At 41.3% G+C, this 19,226-nt stretch overlaps 1 protein-coding gene across 5 annotated transcripts in view; it reads left to right on the top strand.

Annotated features, from left to right (window-relative positions):
- Nucleotides 1–19,226, top strand: part of NEK10 (NIMA related kinase 10) — a 186,657-nt gene that overhangs the window by 79,265 nt on the left and 88,166 nt on the right. For all 5 annotated transcript variants that reach the window (XM_037070713.1, XM_037070716.1, XM_037070711.1 and 2 more), the window contains exon 23: nucleotides 3,398–3,473. In XM_037070713.1, the coding sequence (XP_036926608.1) occupies nucleotides 3,398–3,473 (76 nt within the window). The remainder of the gene's footprint in view (nucleotides 1–3,397; nucleotides 3,474–19,226) is intronic.

The raw sequence follows: 19,226 nt of genomic DNA, 5'->3' as shown, positions 1-19,226 counted from the left end.
AGAAAAGGAACAGAATCAGAGAAATGAACATCACACAGAGGGAGTTCAGTGGGGAGGGGGGAGGGAGGAATAGGGGGGAAAGGCATAGGGAAGAAGAAGCATAATTAGTAGGCATGAAATAGATGGGGAAAGATACAAATGGTATAGGAAACAGAGGACTCAAAGAACTTATATGTACAAACCATGGACATGAACTAAGTGGGGGGATGGTGGAGGGTTGGGGGGGCAGGTGAGAGGGGGGATGAAAGGGGAAAATTTGGGAAAACTGCAATAGCATAATCAATAAAAAATACTTAAAAAATAGTTTGTGGGGTGGTGTACGTGCATGTGTGTAAGCAAGTTACCACTAAGGGGCAGCCTTGTCATATTTTATTTTTCTCTTTTCTGCGCTAGAAGGTTTATTTACTCCCAGAGAAGAAGCATAGAATTGCCAAATGATGTTTCAAATGTACGAGACAAAATATATTGAAAATGGGAGTAGAAAAAAAGCTTTAGAAAAACTAAAATTTTCTTCTTTTTTCTCACCGTGGGTGAATTAGATGTCTTAAGATTAAAGTTGGTTGGCAATTATTTATAGTAAGTATGCTGGCTGGGTTTTGCTTTCACAAGACAGCAGAGTTACTAACATGTATAAGTGTGCGTAGTTTTACAAATGTTACCTCACTTTAATGTCTCAATATATTCCCACTTGGAGGACGGTATCTTTTAAGTCATCTTTGAGTCAGTTGTGCCATGAGACATGTCCAAGTCTTGTTGCCACCTTTATCTGCAGCCTTGGAGGTGATACAGAGGGACAGACCCTGATGCAGTGGTGCGTTGGGCTGAGAATGGACAGAGTTGGCCCCAAACACTGCCCTCTTCCAAGTAAGACCCACACCGTGCCGTCCCATTGGAGGGTGACTCTGACCGGAGTGGGGGGACTGCTGCAAGGAACTTGCCTCCCCGGCCAGCATTTCCACTTGTCTTGGCTTTTACAGATTCCTGTTTCATGTACACCTTACATGTCCCCTCACCTCCCCTGCTGCTCCCCTAAATAAAAAGCAAAAAGGAAAAAGTCATTCCATTGTAGGTAGTGGATTTGAGACATGGGCTTTAGTGCATGTTTGAGAGGTCACACGTTCATCCCGCAGCAAAGCCGGCTGTGCCTGTTTCTAGATGTTTCTCAAATGATATTTGGCTGTTGCTGCTGGTATGATAGCGAGGGCATGCCTGATTCAGTGGAACGTGCAGCAAAGGTTCGAAGGCCCATCAGATGCCTTCACTGGCCAGGTGTGTGGCAGTAGATACAAGGCGAAAGCCATGGCCTCGTCCCCTGAGCGCGCAGTCTGACGGGGGAGACTTTCAGTTCTTCACTCAGCCGTCACTTTCTGAGCTGCCACATCTCGCAGGAACAGGCAAGCGTGGCAGACATGGTCACTCCCTTCATGGAACTTACACTTGTTTGTGACAATTAAATAATGATAAACGAGTTTTTCAAATTTTATACTACACTAGCAGTGATCTTTATTTTGTGGATCAGTTACTATAGAAGGGGATTAAGTGACTTGCCCAGGACTACACGGGTAGCACGTGGTGGAGTGAGGACCTGGCGGGAGGCTGTTGAGCCCCAGAGCCCTTGCTTTGCAGTGCCAGGCTGCCTTAACTGGGTTGGTACCTGTCTTGCAGGGTCGCTGTGAGTCTTGGGCAATTCACGTAAGCATCTACACTGGGATAGTCCCAGGTTACTGTTTAGTAACTGAGAATGGTTATTAATAATGGGAATTATTATTTTGAAGTTAAGCTGCTTTAGAACATTCCAACTTAAAGGACACTGAAGTATGGATAACGAGTCAAGTATTCGAGTACAGTGAAATTCCATAAACATTTGGTGCACTTTACAAAGTCGTATCGGGAACATCAAACCTTATTAGACACAACTTGGATTCTGATTCTGATTCAGTACTGTGTTTTTGTGTAGTTCTGATAAGTAAATCTCTTGTACTATTGGTAAGTCTGTATGAGGAAGATATGAAGAATATGGAGGTCTGTCCAGAAAAAGTCCAGCCATTGTTAATATAACGGGACTCGTTCGCACGACATCTATGTAACCTGGCCTCCAAGGAGAGTGGACTGGAATGCGCATGAACAATGATGACTTCACTGAACTAGTCAGTGGGGGTGGAAGATGCTGTTGAGGGAACATGTGTACTGTGTGGCTATCACACTCAAAGTGACTGAACAAGTAGAGCGACTGAACAAGTGACTGAACAATCTGTGTAAAATTTTGTGTTTTGCTTGAACATTCTTCCATGGAAATTACTCAGATGATTCAGAAGGCCACGGCTGTGGGCAACTGGTGATTGGCAGCTTCGTCAGGACAGCGTGCCCACTATGCATTACCTCTCGTATAGAGCTTTTTGGTGAAACATCAAATCACTCAGGTGACTCAGTCCCCCTACAGCCCAGATTTGGTGCCCTGTGACTTCTGTCTTTTCCCAAAACTAAAATCACCTTTGAAAGGGAAGAGATTTCAGCCTGTCCATGAGATTCAGGAAAAGACAACAGGGCAGCTGATGGCGGTTGGAAGAACTGTGTGAGGTCCCAAGGTGCGTATTTTGAAGGGGACTGAGGTATCACTGTCCTGTGTACAATGTTTTTGCATCTTGTATCTTCCTCAATAAATATCTATATTTCATAGTACATGGCTGGATACCTCCTGGACAGATCTCGTGTGTTCCTACCACATTGATCTAGTTATTGAGTGGTTTAAAAACAGAAAAGAATCTATAGGTGTTTTGAAAAGTATAGCTTGTTCTAATATTAAATATAAATGTTTAGTGTTCTAGATTAAAAATCCGAATTATTTGTTGGTGTATAAATATTTTGAGATGATTCTGAACATCACATTTACTGTGATTTAGTACCAATAGATGCCATTTAACTTCAGGTTTTTAGATATTCATGGTGGTTATTCAGGCTTATCTCACATTTAATTTTAATGTTTTTGGCCAGGTAAGGGTCTGACCACCATATGCCAAATATGGTAGATTCATTCTATTAATTTATAAAAATTAATTTATAAAATAATAAAATAATTACTAAAATAATTTTAAAAGTATACTCACAAGTTCAGTTACTACTTTGTCCTATGTTTCAGTTAGCAAGGCTTACTTTACTTTTCTAAAATGAGGAACCTCCTGTCCAAATACAAAGCATAATGGAATGTTATGTGTGTGCCATTTGCTAAGGCTGGCAGTGGCGTGGAAGCCTGGCATGTAGGGCGTTCTGATAGAACGCTTAAAAAGGAGAAAAGCTTCCTGTCGTGAACTGTAATAGTTATTGTGCGTAATCTCAAGACCTAAGGAAAGACGCCCATTCTTGGAAAAGGCACTAACTTTGTTTTATTTATGAATTGTAGCGGACTTTGGCCTGGCAAAGCAAAAACAGGAAAGCAGCAAACTCACGTCTGTCGTTGGAACGATCCTGTACTCCTGGTAAGGGCAAGCGTTCTATGGCTTTCCAGTGTCATACCTCACCAGGCTGCGCTTTCCCCCCCTTTCTTGGCTTGCAAAGAAAAGACAACTTGATGAAAGGAATCTTATTTAGTAAGTTTTCCTCAGTGACCCAACTAATACACGTATAAAATTAAACATCGTTGTGTGTGTTTAAAACAACGACCACCACAAATCATCATTCCTCTAAGATAACTCTGCCCCTTAGGGGGACTACTTTTATTACTTAGAAATTGAAATGACCCTGGGCACATAGCCGCTGTCCAAGGGTTGTTGAATGTGAGAATGAACTGGTAGACTTGTTACCCAGCATGACCTTGGACCATTTGATTACACCTATGGTATACATGGTTCTCTTTTTCTGCCTAAAACATTCAAGGGGAGGGGCACAGTTCTTTCTGTCTTAATATGTATCCCAGCATCTTGCAAATAGTAGGTGCTTAATACATTTTATTGTATGGATGGATAGATGAGGACATACATACTAAAACATGTATTTATAAGGTTGACTGTTTCTTTGGTACGTGAGTATTTATATTTTGATGAAGTGAGACACTTGTAGCTTTTTTCGTGTGCTTTGAGGATTTATTTGCAATCCATTAATTATTTTGAAGTGAAAATCTTCTTTTGCTGATCACATATCATTTGTCTGAATCTGTTGAAATTAGAAAACGGATGTGGTAGTCAGTAGACATAGCACATTTCAAGGGAATATTATGAAATATCACCCATCAGGTCAAGCAATCAAGACATGTCCATCCGTCGCCCTGGCTGGTGTAGCTCAGTGGATTGAGCATGGCCTGCGAACCAGACGATCGCGGTTCGATTCCCGGTCAGGGCACATGCCTGGGTTGCAGGCCAGTTCCCGGCAGGGGCGAGTTCCCAGCAGGGGATGCATGAGAAGCAACCGTACATTGATGTTTCTCTTCCTGTCTCCTTCCCTTCCCCTCTAAAGATAAATAAATAAAATATTTAAAAAAAAAAAAAGACATGTCCATCTTCTTTCAAAACCTTGTCTGTTGTCATGCAGTTGAGTCCTGGTGGTGGAATTCAGAACAAATCCTCTCCAAGGAGAATCAATATTATCTGTAAATAGCAGCAGCATTTCAAAAACTCCTTTCACATGAAAATGTATAGAATTGTGTTTCTGGAGGGTACATTTTTACTTATTTTATTAGAAATTCCCTATATCTTTGTTTTTTAAAGTAGCTTAGTGAGAAGATGCAGAGGCTGGTGGCCAGGCTAGTGTAGCAGTTTGGAAACTGAAAGGTTATCTATTAACAAGGCTGAACCACCCACAACTTCTGCTAGATGAATATTTTTTTGTTTCTCTTTATATATTTTTTTCAGAAATAATGAAAGTTTAATCATGAAAGGGTTGAGTAATCATATATTGCTGAACAGATTTGGTTGTCAACCAAAGTTACAGAACAAGTACAATACAAACCCAAATTTTACTTGGTCATACTTGGTATAAGCAGATTTACTCCAAATTTTAGAATTTTAGAATTGCTCATGTAATAACTTCACGTGTATGTGTTGGGGTGGGGAGGGAATCTATAGAATTCATAAGAAAAAATAAAGCAAGTATTTTGCTTTATTATCCCAAAGGTAGATTCACACTTTTCTTTATTTTTTTAAAATTAACTAAGCAGGAAAAGTGAGCTACTAATATCATTAATCTATTATTTCATTTAGGTGTATCACAATTGTTTTAATAACATATACAATATATGTTATTACCATTCATCTTTGTAGCAAACTTTTTGTTTTTCTAAATTGCTTTAAAAATATTTTTATTCCCTTCTCCTACCTCTAGTTAGAAATTTCTCTTGTACGATGGGTTTCACCGTGAACTTAGTCTCACAAGCCATCTCTCACCCTTGTTTTTGGTGTCTTCAACTGAGCATGGAGTTAAAAGAACTCAGTCCTCAGTTATATTCTGCTCCTTTCTTACTTAGAGATGCTCCAAAGGACAAGGAATGGAGTGAACTAGTTTACCTGAAGGTGGTCCCAGGACACACTGGTAGGGAGGTGGGGAACTGAGACAGAGAAAGGAAAGTAGCCTGTACAGGGACCACTAGTAACCAGGCTCACAGGTTATTGTCTGGGACACAGTATAGATGTTTCAGAGGGTCCTATGTGCTCAGTGAAAAGCTGGAATCTTTTATTTTCCACTCGCAAGTGGGAATACCTGTCGTTGGCCGAGGGGCCGCACTTCCAGCCTGCCTGGGGTGGGAAGTCATGCGACACGGTGCACAGTATGATGCCCAGGATTTGCCCTGGAAATGTCGGTTGGAGGGGACCCAGCCAGGGTCCTGACTCTGTTAGCTATTGTAATCTCTCAAGTTCTATTTGTTCCAAATTTAAGACGTTGCCTAATAAATCATTTGACGTGTCCAGTTCTTTTTGAATTTTCTCTGTGTTTGTGAATTGGACAAAAATAAAACAGGTATCTTTCCCAGTTCCTGATATGAGTCTTACACATTTCATGCCTTTTCTTGAATTTCCCCTTTAGCAACCCTCTGGGTATTTCCCTCCAAATTCCATAATCTTCACGTGATTCCTTGGACCTTCTCTGAGCCTCTTAATGTATAGTCGAGATGTGTGCCCCTGCCCTCCAGGGTCCCCAGAGTTCCCATGCTGTTCCCCTGTGATTTTGCTCTTTTCTTTTGCCTTTGCTCTCTCAGATATTAACTAATTCAGTGGAAAAAAGTTCTCTCGATCAACTCTTGTAGCAAGGCCTCAGAGCCTTCTTTACTCCGTCATGGCTGCTAGATAGACGGTGCGTGGGCACCGGCCCGAGGGCGCCAGAACCGGAGGTCAGGAGGGTCTCTTCTTCGTCTGATTGGATTCATTGTCAGGCGGGTCTTTGCTCTTCTTCCCATGGAAAACAGTTTCCAAATATGGCCTGTGCTTTCATCTTGTGTCTCTATGTCCTATTCTAACTCGAGTCCAACACTGCAAATTATCTCCAACCCCATGTTCAGGACAAATATTAGAGTTTGAAACCCTGATAAATATTTCAGACTAGTTCTTCACGGAATGTACAATTGGGATTTGAGTAATAAGCAAGCATGATCTAATAAAAATGGAAAACTTTGACTAATCCTGGAATGGGGATTCTTTGTGACTTTATTGCTTAGTCTAATCCCATTTATATTATGGCATTAGTAAATTAAAACAAAAGCTGGTGACGTTTTCATTGGATGAATCAAAATAAGCCTGGAGGTAAACCTGGACAAGTGGAGACAGAGTGAAGCCTGCCCGATATTAACTGTACCTCATAAGTTCTTCAGAAAGAGATAATATATACTCAGAACTCTGAAACTAAAATGGCCTGAGACACTCAGTAGCTTCCGGTTGGTGAACATGTAAAGACCAAGTCTTTGATGCAGCTGCAAGCCGACAGCCCTGCACGCTCTCACCTGCGCGAGCCACCCAGTTCTGCCTCAGCCCAGACCTGACCCCAGCACTTCCCAGCCTCCCGTGGACATCCCCTCTGACCACACCCGTGGCTCTGCACAGGCTGCTCCCTTTGCCTGGAATACCCCTTTCCCCACTTGTCATCTGCTTAACCCTTTCCCAGTGTTTGCTACTCTGCTGGAATGCAGCCTCCCCCAGAGAACTCCTCCCCCCACAGGGCACATTTCCCTTCGTCTATACACCTTAGGCACGTTTCCTTCATAAAGTTGAATTTTTATTTATTTTGTGATAGGCCGTAAAGATTTTGTTCATCAGTATCCCCAGCACTGAGCCCAGAATCTGGTATTTTATAAGCTCATAAAAATGTTTACTATATAAGTGACCCAATACTTGGATGTTATGAACAGTACCTAAAATAATGTACTATAAAGAAGGTTGCCCCTTTACACTGTAATGGCTTTTTTTTATCCCTTCCCACGGTCCCCTTCTGCTGTTCCTTCAGATCTCCTGAACTTCAGACCTGGGTGTTTGTCCTCCCGAAAGCCATAGAGTTCACTTCCTCCCTTCGCTCTGGCTCTGCCACAGAAATGTCGTGCCCACGGAGCTTTTCCTGACCCCCTTCCCAAGTAGCCGCGCCCTCAGACTCCATCCCTTTATCTTGCCGTTGTGCTTTGTAGCACTGGCCTGTGTCTCACATTGTGTCGTATTGTAATTGGTCGACCCTGTGTCTCTTCCATCACAGCACAAACCCCACGACAGCGGGGCCGTGGTCTGCTTTGCTCACTGTCGTTTCCTGCGCCTACAGCAGCAGATGGGCAGAAGCCTATTGATTACTTTGAATTTTCAAGTGAAGTCCTTCTGTCTTGTTGGTGGTGGTGGTGCTGTGTCTGAAAATGTCTTTTTAGAAAATCTTTACTGAGGAGTAATTGGGAAAATTGACAAATATAACTGTATATGCTTATAGCATACAGTATGATGATTGGATAGATACAGACTTTGTGGGATGATGACCACGATCAGGATACTTAACACATTGATGGCCTCTCGTTAACTCTTTGCTGTTGTGCGAATGCTTAAGATCCATTCTCAGCAAGTTCTCAGTATACAGTATAATACCTTATTGTTAGCTCTAGTCACCATGTTGTACATGGGATCCCGAGACCTCGTCCTTATCATTGAAAATTTGTGCTTTTTGACCTTCATCATGCCATGTCCCCTTCTGCTCAGCCCCGGCCCCCACCGTTCTACCATTGGTTTGGGTGAAAGCAGCTTTATTTTGGGTGGTGGAGGTCTTTCTCTGTCTGGCTTATCTCACTTGGCTTAATGCCTGCAGGTTGATCCATGCTGTTTCAAATGGCAGGATTTTTACATTTGTTTGTGGCTGAATTTATATATATGTAAATAAAGTCCTATTCTGTATTTCAGTGTGATTAAAATCCATGTGCATTGTTATAGGGTTTTAAAGATCTTTGAATGTTTCTGATGTTTGCCTCCGAGAAGCCTAGAATAAATAAATGCTTTCAGTCTGAAATGGTCAGGACCTTGGTTCCAGGATCTGTTTTATTTTTCCCCCATTTATTTACTTCTGTCCTTCATAGTTACAACCACAGTGAGCAATGTGATCAAGTAAGATATTGTCATTTAAAATAAATAAAATACGGAGTGAGTATAAATTATTGAGACAAGTACTCTTCTGTGACTAATAAATTGGCCCTGAGGGAAATTGCTAAAGAGGAATTAAAAAAATAAATAGGAGTATAATTGGAAAAAGAAGGTAATATTGATAGGCAGGGTGGTGGTTGTTGACAGCCCAAGTCCCGGAATCGGAGTGCTTGGGTTTAAGTCCTCAGTCTGCTGCCGAGGTTTGTAAATTACTGGCCTTCTCTGTGCCGCGGTCTCCTCATCTGTAATCTAAGGGTATTAATAGTGCCCACCTTCTAGAACGGTTGTGAGACTAAATGAGTGTGCAGGGCAAGTGCTTGAAATAGCCTGGCATATGGTAAGCGCTCACTGGATAATAGTGATTGTTCGCTGTTAGTCTAAAGTTTAAAAGGATGGTGCTCATTTGATTGTATAGTGTCTATGAATCGGATTCATTTTTGAAAATAGTCACAACACTGAAGAGTTACTTATGTGGTGTTTATTTATAGCTCCTTCTCCCTCACTGTCTCTATATTTGCTCCCTGGATGGCAGCTTTGGTTGCTAGTAGGAACTAGGATTTTTCTAGCAGCCGGGCTCAGGCAGCTGAGGAGTATGAAACGGAAGGAATATGAATTTAGCATGCAAAGACAGGCAACCTAGAGGAACAGAACTTTCTAGAGTGGTGCCTTGCACAGGTGGGAAGCACAGGTGCATTTATCTGTAATTGCTTTTATTGATGACTTTTCTGTGGCCCACCAGAATAAGGTTTACCTGGGTAATCTTGCCCCTCCCTGCCCACAGACCCCTCCCAAGGCTCTATAAACACACACACACACGCACACGCACACGCACGCACACACAGAGAGAATTGTTTTATTATATTATTTTATCTGATTAGGTGAAGTAGGTGGGAATTTTGAGTGAACTCAGGCTTTAATCGCACAAATTGAACTGTAAATACATCTTAATGACTTAATGGAATAGGTTACATGGTCTTGTGAATTTCAATAGAAGCTGCTAAATAGAAACTGCTAGAGGGTGTATATGAGTGATGCCCTACCCCACAATATCTGCTACTTATTTTTATGTACCAAACACTTGTAAAGAGCTCGCTGAGTGGTAGGCACCGTTCTGAGTGCTCTGTAAATATTAAGCCATTTACATTCTAACCTCTTTTAGGGTAGGTATGATTATCTTCAGTAACCTTTAGGGAGGGTGCCCGGTCTTGCCCAGTATCACCCAGCCAGGTGTGGGGAGCTGGGACTCAGATCAAGACCGCCTGACTCCAGGAGTGTGTGCTCTTAGCCACTCTGCCGTGGTGCCTGCCGACTGAACAGGAAAACCGTCAGTGCACCGGATGGATGTGTCAAGAATTAGAATTGAAGTATCGCACTATGGTCAATGCCTGCTTCAGGGACACTGTGGTTTATTCTACAGAATGTACACATTGCAGGTAGCCTTTATCCCACACCTATTATTTGCTGAGTTTTACTTTTATTCAAGTGTTGTTTAAAATGTTGTCTTAATTTTTCCCAGTTTTCTTATCCTTCAACACTTTAAAAATTTTTTAGACAGCCTTGTAACACTAGAAGACTTAATAATAACAATAATAATCATTATTGGTAATGTGATTAATAACATAATGTTAATAATATCAATGATATAGTTATTAATATCACATTATTAATAATATTACCAATTAATAATAATAATAATAGAGATACTTTCTGAATTAAAAATAAAAAGTTATAGCCCTTGTGGGCTAGCTCAGTTGGTTCAAGCATTGTCCAGATGCACCAAGGTTGTAGGTTCAATCCTCAGAGCACATACAAGAAACAGCCAATGAATGCATAAACAAAGTAGGACAAGAAATCAGTGTTTCTCTTTGTCTCTCTCTCAAATCAATATAAATAAATAAGTAAATAAATGTTATAGAGTATCTAGAAATGAAAAAATAATAGTTTTAAGTTAATAACAATTATAGTCTCATTTTTTGGACATTATCGTGTCTTTGAATTTACAGACACCATGGGACATCCATATATGGATGGGGGAAAAGAACCCCTTATAGTATATAGTTAGGGTCTGGCTAGTTTTTGTTTGTTTCTGGCATTGCTAAATGCTTGGCTTAGCCAAGAGTTAAAGCCTGAACCAGATGCAAAGTGCCAGGTGCATTATGGACTTTCCCGAGTCTGCTTTGTTCCGACGTCCAGCAGAGCAGAAATAAGGAAGGGAGCTGCCTGCTGATTGTGTCAGCGGAAGGCCGTGCTGCTTCCTCCGGTAATTGCAATCAGTTGTCCTCACTTTCTGTATTCCCTTTTTCCTATCTTTTTAGAGTCCTTACTTTTACAAGTAAATGTGGGTCTGTAAACAAGGGATTTCTTCCTCCATATTTATTTACTTGTCTAGTGTTTTAAATTTCAATGATCTTATATCCAAGTCTTGATGTGTTATATTTCACATTTCCTCTTGGAAGCAGGTGAGAGGGATTGCAGAATGGTGAGGGGTCTTACTTTAACATGTTTTTTTGGGGGAAGGGGGGCTGGTCAAAAGAAATGTCCTCCGTGCTGGTTCCCCAGGGCTCACTCACACACATGCATTCCGCTGAATCACTGGCTCTGCTCCGAGCTCTGAGATGGCCTTATGTGTCCGGCAGTGGGTGTCGACTTGGCTAGGGATCCTCGGATCTCCTTCAGGCAGCCTTTTGTTTACATGACTGTGTTGGAGCAACATTCCAAGACTTGAAGAGCAAAAGTCGAAGCTGCAAGGCCCTTTAAGGGCTAGCCTTGGACACCCCTTAAAGTCCCTCCTACCACATTCTGCGTTAAGGCCAGCCCAAATTCAAGGGATGGGCCAGGAAGTATATGTACCGCTAGGTGGAAGGAGCTGGACAGAACTTGTGGTAGTATTCAATAAGCCACAACACAGCACTGTAGCTCAGTCAGAAACCAGCACAAGCTTCTAAGTGGCTTCAGAAGTCAAGAGCTGTGATATGATACAAAGAAGTAGTCTATTTTAAACACTCACAGTTGGCACCTCAGCTTCAGATCTGCTCCGGATGAAGTGTAGCAGTCTGGATCCCATCAGGAGAAGGAGCAGCCCTCTGCAGTGTGGGCCAGGGAGCAGGGGATTGGTACCCCATGGCGAGGGCATGGAGCAGGAGGGTACAAGACTTTCAGGGTTTCGGGGGCCACAGGGAGGGACAAATTGGGGCAAGCCCAGGCACTGCCCAAGTCTGAGGCCTTCTGGGGTGCAGACTGTGCAGGGACTCTGGTTTCTGTATTCGGGGATCTTCAGGAAGGTGATCAGCAGTATGAGGCCGTGGGGTTGTAGATGGATAGCGATCGGGGCCTGTGTCTGGACAGGTTCCACCAGATAGTTTCATGCCTATTCTGCTGACCCCTGGCCCATGCCAGGAATTTTAGGGAACCTCTTCCTATAGTTGCAGGTGGCAATGTCCCTCTAGTACCATCTACAGAGAGAGCTTAGCATTGTGCTCACTTTAAAGGAGAACTACTTAAAGGAATTCTGTTGTTTATTGAAGGGTGCCTTAGGAGCTAGGAAGCATTAAATTGATAACGGACATGCTGAGCAACTCCAGGGTTGACCCAGCACACCCGAGGTTGGGGCACTGTCAGGTGTGATCAATGCCTGTATTCCTTCCACATAATAGGTGTTATATTTCTTGGTGCCTTCAGCGTTGGTACGTCTCTAGAGTGTCTTTTTGAATGGTGAAAGTGAAATCATCCTTAGGCTCTATTCTGAATAGCCTTAGCATAGTTTTAGCATATTCAGGGGAGAGCAGGAGCTGTGATTTGGGTGGGTTGTGATTGATGTTGAGTACTGGGAGGCCTGGAGTTTTCCTCTTCGCCTTGTAGAACCACCACGTGTCTCTCAGACTGACAGTCCCTTATGGGAAACACTTTTTTAAAGTTTTTTTTAAATTATGTTTTTCCCATTACCATTTAGTCCCCTTAACCCCCCCCCCCCAATCAGCACTCTGTTGTCCATGTCCATGAGTCCTTTTTCCTCTTTCCCTCCACCCCCTACCCCACCCCCCTTAGCTGTTCATCCTGTTCTCTGAGTATGGGTCTGTCTCGATTTTGCTTATTAGTTCAGATTGTTCATTAGATTCCACATATGAGTGAAATCATATGGTATTTATCTTCTTCTGACTGACTTATTTCATTTAGCATTATGTTCTCCAGGTCCATCCATGCTGTAGTAAAGGATAAAATTTTCTTTTTTTATAGCTAGTAGTATTCCACTGTATAAATGTCCCATAGTTATTTTTTAGTATACTTTATTGATGATGTTTTATAGTTGTCCCAATTCTTCCCCTTTTGCCCCTGCTGCTTAGTACCCTCCTCCCTCCAGCAATTGCCACCCTCCCTTAGCTCATGTCCGTGGGTCGTGCATATTACTTCTTTGGCTTCTCCATTTCCTATGCTGTTTTTAACATCCCCCTATGTATTTTGTGCCTACCAATTATACTTTTTAATCCCTGCATTTTCCCTCTCATCCTCCTTCTTCCTCCTCCCCCCAGCTGATAACCCTCCAAATGATCTCCATACCTGTGATTCTGTTTCTGTTCTGGTTGTTTGCTTAGTTTATTATTTATTTTAGATTCAGTTGTTGACAGTTGTGAATTTGTTGCCTTTTTAATGTTCACAGTTTTGATCTTCTTTTTCATAAATAAGTTCCTTTGACCTGTTTTATAATAATGGCTCAGTGATGATGAAATCCTTTAGCTTTACCTTGTCTGGGAAGCACTTTATCAGCCCTTTCATTCTAAATGATAGCTTTGCTGGACAGAGTAGCCACGGTTGTAGGTCTTTGCTTTTCATCACTTTTAACACTTCTTGCCAGTTCCTTCTAGCCTGCAAAGTTTTTTTTTTGAGAAATCAGCAGACAGTCTTATGAGAACTCCTTTGTAGGTAACGATCTGCTTTTCTCTTGCTGCTTTTAAGATTCTCTCTTTATTTTTAACCTTTAGCATTTTAATTATGATGTGTCTTGGCATAGGCCTCTTTGCATCCAACTTGTTTGGGACTCTGTGCTTCCTGGACTTGTATGTCTATTTCTTTCACCAAACTTGGGAAGTTTTCATTTATTATTTGTTCAAATAAGTTTTCAGTTTTTTGCTCTTCCTCTACTCCTTCTGGCATTCCTGTGATTTCAGTGTTGGCACACTTGGAGATGTCCTCGTCTTCTTACACTATCCTCATTTTCTTTGAATTCTTGTTTTCTCATTCTGTTCTGGTTGAATGTTTATTTCTTCCTTATGTTCCAAATCATTGATTTGAATCCCAGCTTTCTTCCCATCACAGTTGGTTCCCTGTAGATTTTTCTTTATTTCACTTAGTGTGAATTTCATTTCTTCCTTTATGTTGTTGGTGTACTCAATGAGTGCTTTGGGCATACTGATCACCAGTGTTTTGAACTCTGCATCTGATAGGTTGGCTATCTCTGTTTCATTTAGTTCTTTTTCTGGGACCGGTTAGTTCTTTCATTCTGTTTTTGTTTTGTTTTTTCATTTGGGCCATACTTCTTTGTTTCCTCAATTTGGCAGCCTCCCTGTGTTTGTTTCTAGTATTAGGTAGAGCTGCTTTGATTCCCTCTGAAAGGTACCTGTATATTGTGTGGGGCACAGCCTTAGGTAATTACCAGGGTGGGGCAACCCACTTCACTTCTTTGTGGCTCTGTTTGGGGAGAGGGCATAGAAAGGGGACAGTGCCACTGCTTGACTGGAGGTTTGCCTGGCATTTGCTCTGTTTCCAGTCACTTTGCTTACTCCCCGTATGCGACTAGTGCCCTTCTAGCTGTTACTCTGGTGCTGAGTCCAAGAGGGGGTGGGCCTGCATACATTTTAAGACCATGTAGACCCTTTAAGCAGAGTTTCCTGAAAATCTGGCAGTTTCTTCCACCACACCAACCCCTACTGGTTTTACAGCCAGAAGTTGTGGAGATTTCTCTTCCTGGTGCTGGAACCCTGGGCTGTGTGGTTTGGCCTGGGGCTGGGATCACTTGCTCCCAGGGTATCCTTCCTGATTCTTATCCACCATCTGTGAATGTGGGACCACCCATAACCATTCGGCTCCCGCCGCCTCTCCCAGTCATACCACGTCTCCTGGCCTCTCTACCCCATTTGCCTCTCAGCCCCTCCTACCTGTCTGGATGATGGTGGCTTCTTTAAACCCTTGCTTGTTAGCTTTCCATACAGCTTGATTTTCTGACAGTTCTGGGTGGTATTTGTTTTGAGATTTAGCTGTAATCCTTTTTTGTGGTTGTGCAAGGAGGTGAAGCATGTCTGCCTATGCTTCCATTTTGACCAGAAGTCCTGGCAACAATTTTTTTTAAGCTCTGCACAATAAAACTAGGAAGGGATGGGATGGGAAGGGAAGGGAAGGGAGAGGAAGGGAAGGGAGTGGAAGGGAAGAGAGCTGTGTGTGTTTATCACTTACCTGTCCTTTACGTAGCTATCCCAGAACTTACTTTTCAGTATGGCCTTCATTGGGTGCATATTGAAAGTCCCTAGGAACAATGCAGGAAGCTNGCTTCCATTTTGACCAGAAGTCCTGGCAACAATTTTTTTTTAAGCTCTGCACAATAAAACTAGGAAGGGATGGGATGGGAAGGGAAGGGATGGGAAGGGAAGGGAAGGGAGAGGAAGGGAAGGGAGTGGAAGGGAAGAGAGCTGTGTGTGTTTATCACTTACCTGTCCTTTACGTAGCTATCCCAGAACTTACTTTTCAGTATGGCCTTCATCGGGTGCATATTGAAAGTCCCTAGGAACAATGCAGGAAGCTACAGGCAGAGCAGCGTCCTTCCAGTGCTGCAGAGCTTGAGGGAAAGGCCCATGGGGCTGGGATGGGCTACACTTTTTAGTGTAATGATTGTGCCATGCTCTGTGTGGTATGTAAGCATTATACAAAGTGACCTATATTTCACTCCTTTCTAGACATTGTGACAGAACTTGCTTGGAAGTGACTCTGGCTGACTGATAAAATGGTAATAGGTGGAAAGAGAAGAAGAAGAGAGATAACAGTGATGAGGATACACAGGGAAAGGAGAGAGTAGGGGAAGTCAGAAGATTTATGGGGAAATATGGAGGCCAAATCACCATATCAGAGGCAAAGGAATGAAAGAAATATAGTTATTTCATAGTGCTACATTCAACTTGTCTTATTTTTATGAATGTTATCCCTAGAAAGTCCAGCACAACATTGACCAGAAATGTTGGGAACAGATATTGTTTTCTTATTTCTGATCTTAGATGTTAGGAAAATATAAATTAAAAACAAAATTTTCTGCCAACCAGGACAAACTCTCTACAAAAGTAGAAGTGAAATTGTTGAATAAGCATTAAATAAGAATACGACCTGTATCACAGGCAATCTGCTAAAGAGATTGCAAAAATAGAAAAAATTATTCTTTTCTATAGCTAGGCACATGCACTCCTCTATGTTCATGGTCTCAATAAACAAAAACTGGTTTTCAAGACTTGACGGTACCATTTGTCATAGATAGTTTACTCTAAACTCACCTGGTAATTGTGGCAGCCACCCATGTTTGCTGATTACCTTTATCTGGAAGAAAAGCACATTTCTCGTATCTTTATGATAAGAGGTAGGTTTGTACCTTGGAGCTGAATTTAGGCTTCTACCCTCCCAAGGAAATTGGGAAGGTCAGATGATACACCGAAGAGATGGCTCCCTGGGTCTTAAGAAAAAGGTTTTGGATCATAAAGCTGACAAGAGGCTTATTTAGGTTTTAAAAAGATGTTTTAAAGGGGAAAGAATGTGATGATTGCACCAAGTACAATCATAATCCCATGTTTTCTAAGGTAAATGCACTATGAAAAGGCGAAAGTGAAGGAAAGTCTCTTTCTCTTCTCCCATGTCAGGGAAAATCTGTTTGTTTGTTAGATTCTTCATCATTGACCTTTATGGGGGAAATACTTTCATTCCTTTACTGTTCAGTATCGTGTTGGTTGAAGAGTGTGCAGATGCCTTTTATCAGGTTGAGAAAGTTTCCTTCTACTCCTAGTATTTGCGTGCTTTTGTTAGGAAAGAGTTGGATTTTCTCGAATGCTCTCTCTGCACTTACTGAGATAAGTGCTCTCTCCGCACTCCTTATTCTCTGAGTGTGACATTGTATATTGATTGATTTTAGTATTTTGAACCAACCTTGCACTCCTGAGATAAATCCCAGGTGGTCACGGTTATAATCTTTTTAATATGTTCCTTGGTTCAGTTTGCTAGTATTTTGTTGGGGGCCATTTTGTGTTTATATTCATAAGGGATATTGTTCTGCAGTTTTCTTGTCAAGGCTTTGTCTGGTTTGATACTAGAATCATGAGATGAGTTACTCAGTGTTGCTTTCTTCTGTCTTGGAACAGTTGGTGGAGGATTGGTGTTCTTCCTTAAATATTTGGTATAAATCACCGGTAAAAGTCATCTGGCCCTGGGCTTTGTATTTTTAATGGGAAAATTTTCGATTACTAACTCAATATCTTGCTGTAGTTCTATTCAGATTTTATTTTTCTGTTTCAGTTAGTTTTGGTAGGTTGTGCCTCTGCAGTAATTTGTCCATTATATTTAGGCCATTTAATTTGGTAGCAGTTGTTCATAGTATTTATTCCTCTAAAAGCCTTTCCACTTCTGTGAGGTCGATGGCAATTGTCCCTTTTTTATCCTGATTTTAGTAATTTGAGTTCTCTCTCTCTCTCTCCTTGATCAATTTAACAAAAGGTTGTTCATTTCATCAATTTTGAAAAGAGCAAATTTAGGTTTCATTGCTTTCTTTTTTCTATTGTTTTTCTATTGTCTATTACATTTATTTCTGCACTAATATTTATCACTTCATTTCTTTTGCTTTCTTTGGGCTTAGTTTGCTCTTCTTTTTCGAATTTTCTAAGGTGGCAATACATTTATGTAATATAGTTAAGATGAGGTAATACATTTGTGATCTCTCTTCTGTTTTACTACAGGCATTTACAGATGTAAATTTCCTTATATTCACTGCTTTAAGATATTCTGTACATTTTACTATGTTGTGTTTTTGTTTCCATTCATTACAAAGTATTTTCTAGTTACTCTTTTAAGTTCTTTTTTGATCCATTGGTTATATAGGAGTCTGTTGTTTATTTTTTTTTACAGATTTTTGAATTCTCCAAATTTCCTTCTGTTAATGATAACTAATTTCAGTGTGGTTGGAGAACATACTTTGAATCATTTCAATCTTTTTAAATTTATTGATTTATTAGTTTTTGTATGTATTATTCTCATTGTCCTTATGTTTTTTAAATATTTTATTTATTTATTTTTAGACATAGGGGGAGGGAGGGAGAAGAAGAGGGAGATAAACATCAATGTGTGGTTACCACTCATACATCCCCTACTGGGGACCTGGCCTGTAATCCAGGCATGTGCCCTGGTTGGGAATAAACAAGTGACCCTTTGGTTTTCAGGCCAGCACTCAGTCCACTAAGCCACACTAGCCAGAGCCTTATTTTATAAATCATTAGTTATTATAATTTCGATCCCTTTTATTTACAAACAATTTATAAAATTATTTTTTATATTACAAAGCGTTGGTGTTTTTTTCTTTGTTAAAAGCTTATTTTTTAAATTTTATTATGTCATAGGATATACCTTATACAGTTCCAGTATTTCTGGATAAATTCAAAAATTATTTGTATTCAGAAAATTATTCACCCCAGATTATTAGATTCATGCCGCAATAATCATTTGCTCAAACTCGGTAGTTTGGAGGGGGTTTGGAATGGTGGCTCAGCTCTGCTCCGTGCAGCTCAGCTCGGGGCGGGAGCGTCTCTTCCAAGGCGGGTTGGTACTAGCTCTTGTCTAGGAACTCAACTGTGGTTACTGGCCGGGTCCTTGGTTTCTTTCCATGTGTTTTCGTTACATGGGTAGATTGGACTTCACTTCCTACAGGATGGTAGTTGGATCTGAGAGGGAGCATCCCAAGATTTAGAATTCTAAAAATACAGCCTTCGTATATAAGCACGTTGTACCAAGCCTCTGTTGGCATCACTCTTGGAATGTCTCATTGGTTAAAGCCAGTCACAAGGCCAAGCCCAGAGATAATGAATGAAGGGACTATACAAGGACATGCGCACCCATAAAAGTGCTTCTTGGCAAGTCACCAAAGTAATGGTCCGCTACACATAGTAAGTAGTAAAATGTATTCAAGTTTTATAGATTCTGTGAAGTGAATGGGTTTTGTTTTAGGCCACAGAGCTCGCAATATGTTTATTCAAGTATATTTATTGAGAAATTATTCAGATATTCTATATCCTTAGTTATGCCAGTGATAAATTAGTGTGTGAGGATCTCCCACTGCTATTGTGTGTGTGTGAGTGTGTGTTTCTTTAGTGGTTATCATAGTCACCCTGGCACTCTAGAACAGAATATGTAGACTGGTTGCTTATAAACAATGGAAGTTTATTTTCGTCATCTGGAGACTGGGAAATCTAAGAGCAAGGAGTGGTAGATTCAGTGCCTGGTGGATCTGCTTTCTGGTTCTTGGGCGGCTGCCTTGTCACCATGTCCTAACATATTGGAAGGGACAAGAGAGCTTTCTGGGGTTTTCTTTTTAAAGGGCTCCAATCTTATTCAGGAGGGCTCTGCCTGCATCTCCCAAAG

This window comes from Sturnira hondurensis, unplaced genomic scaffold, assembly GCF_014824575.4.
Source record: "Sturnira hondurensis isolate 20B ecotype Veracruz unplaced genomic scaffold, ASM1482457v3 Scaffold0019006, whole genome shotgun sequence".
NCBI classification, from domain to species: Eukaryota; Metazoa; Chordata; class Mammalia; order Chiroptera; family Phyllostomidae; genus Sturnira; species Sturnira hondurensis.
This window is presented reverse-complemented; position numbering and strand designations above follow the sequence as displayed.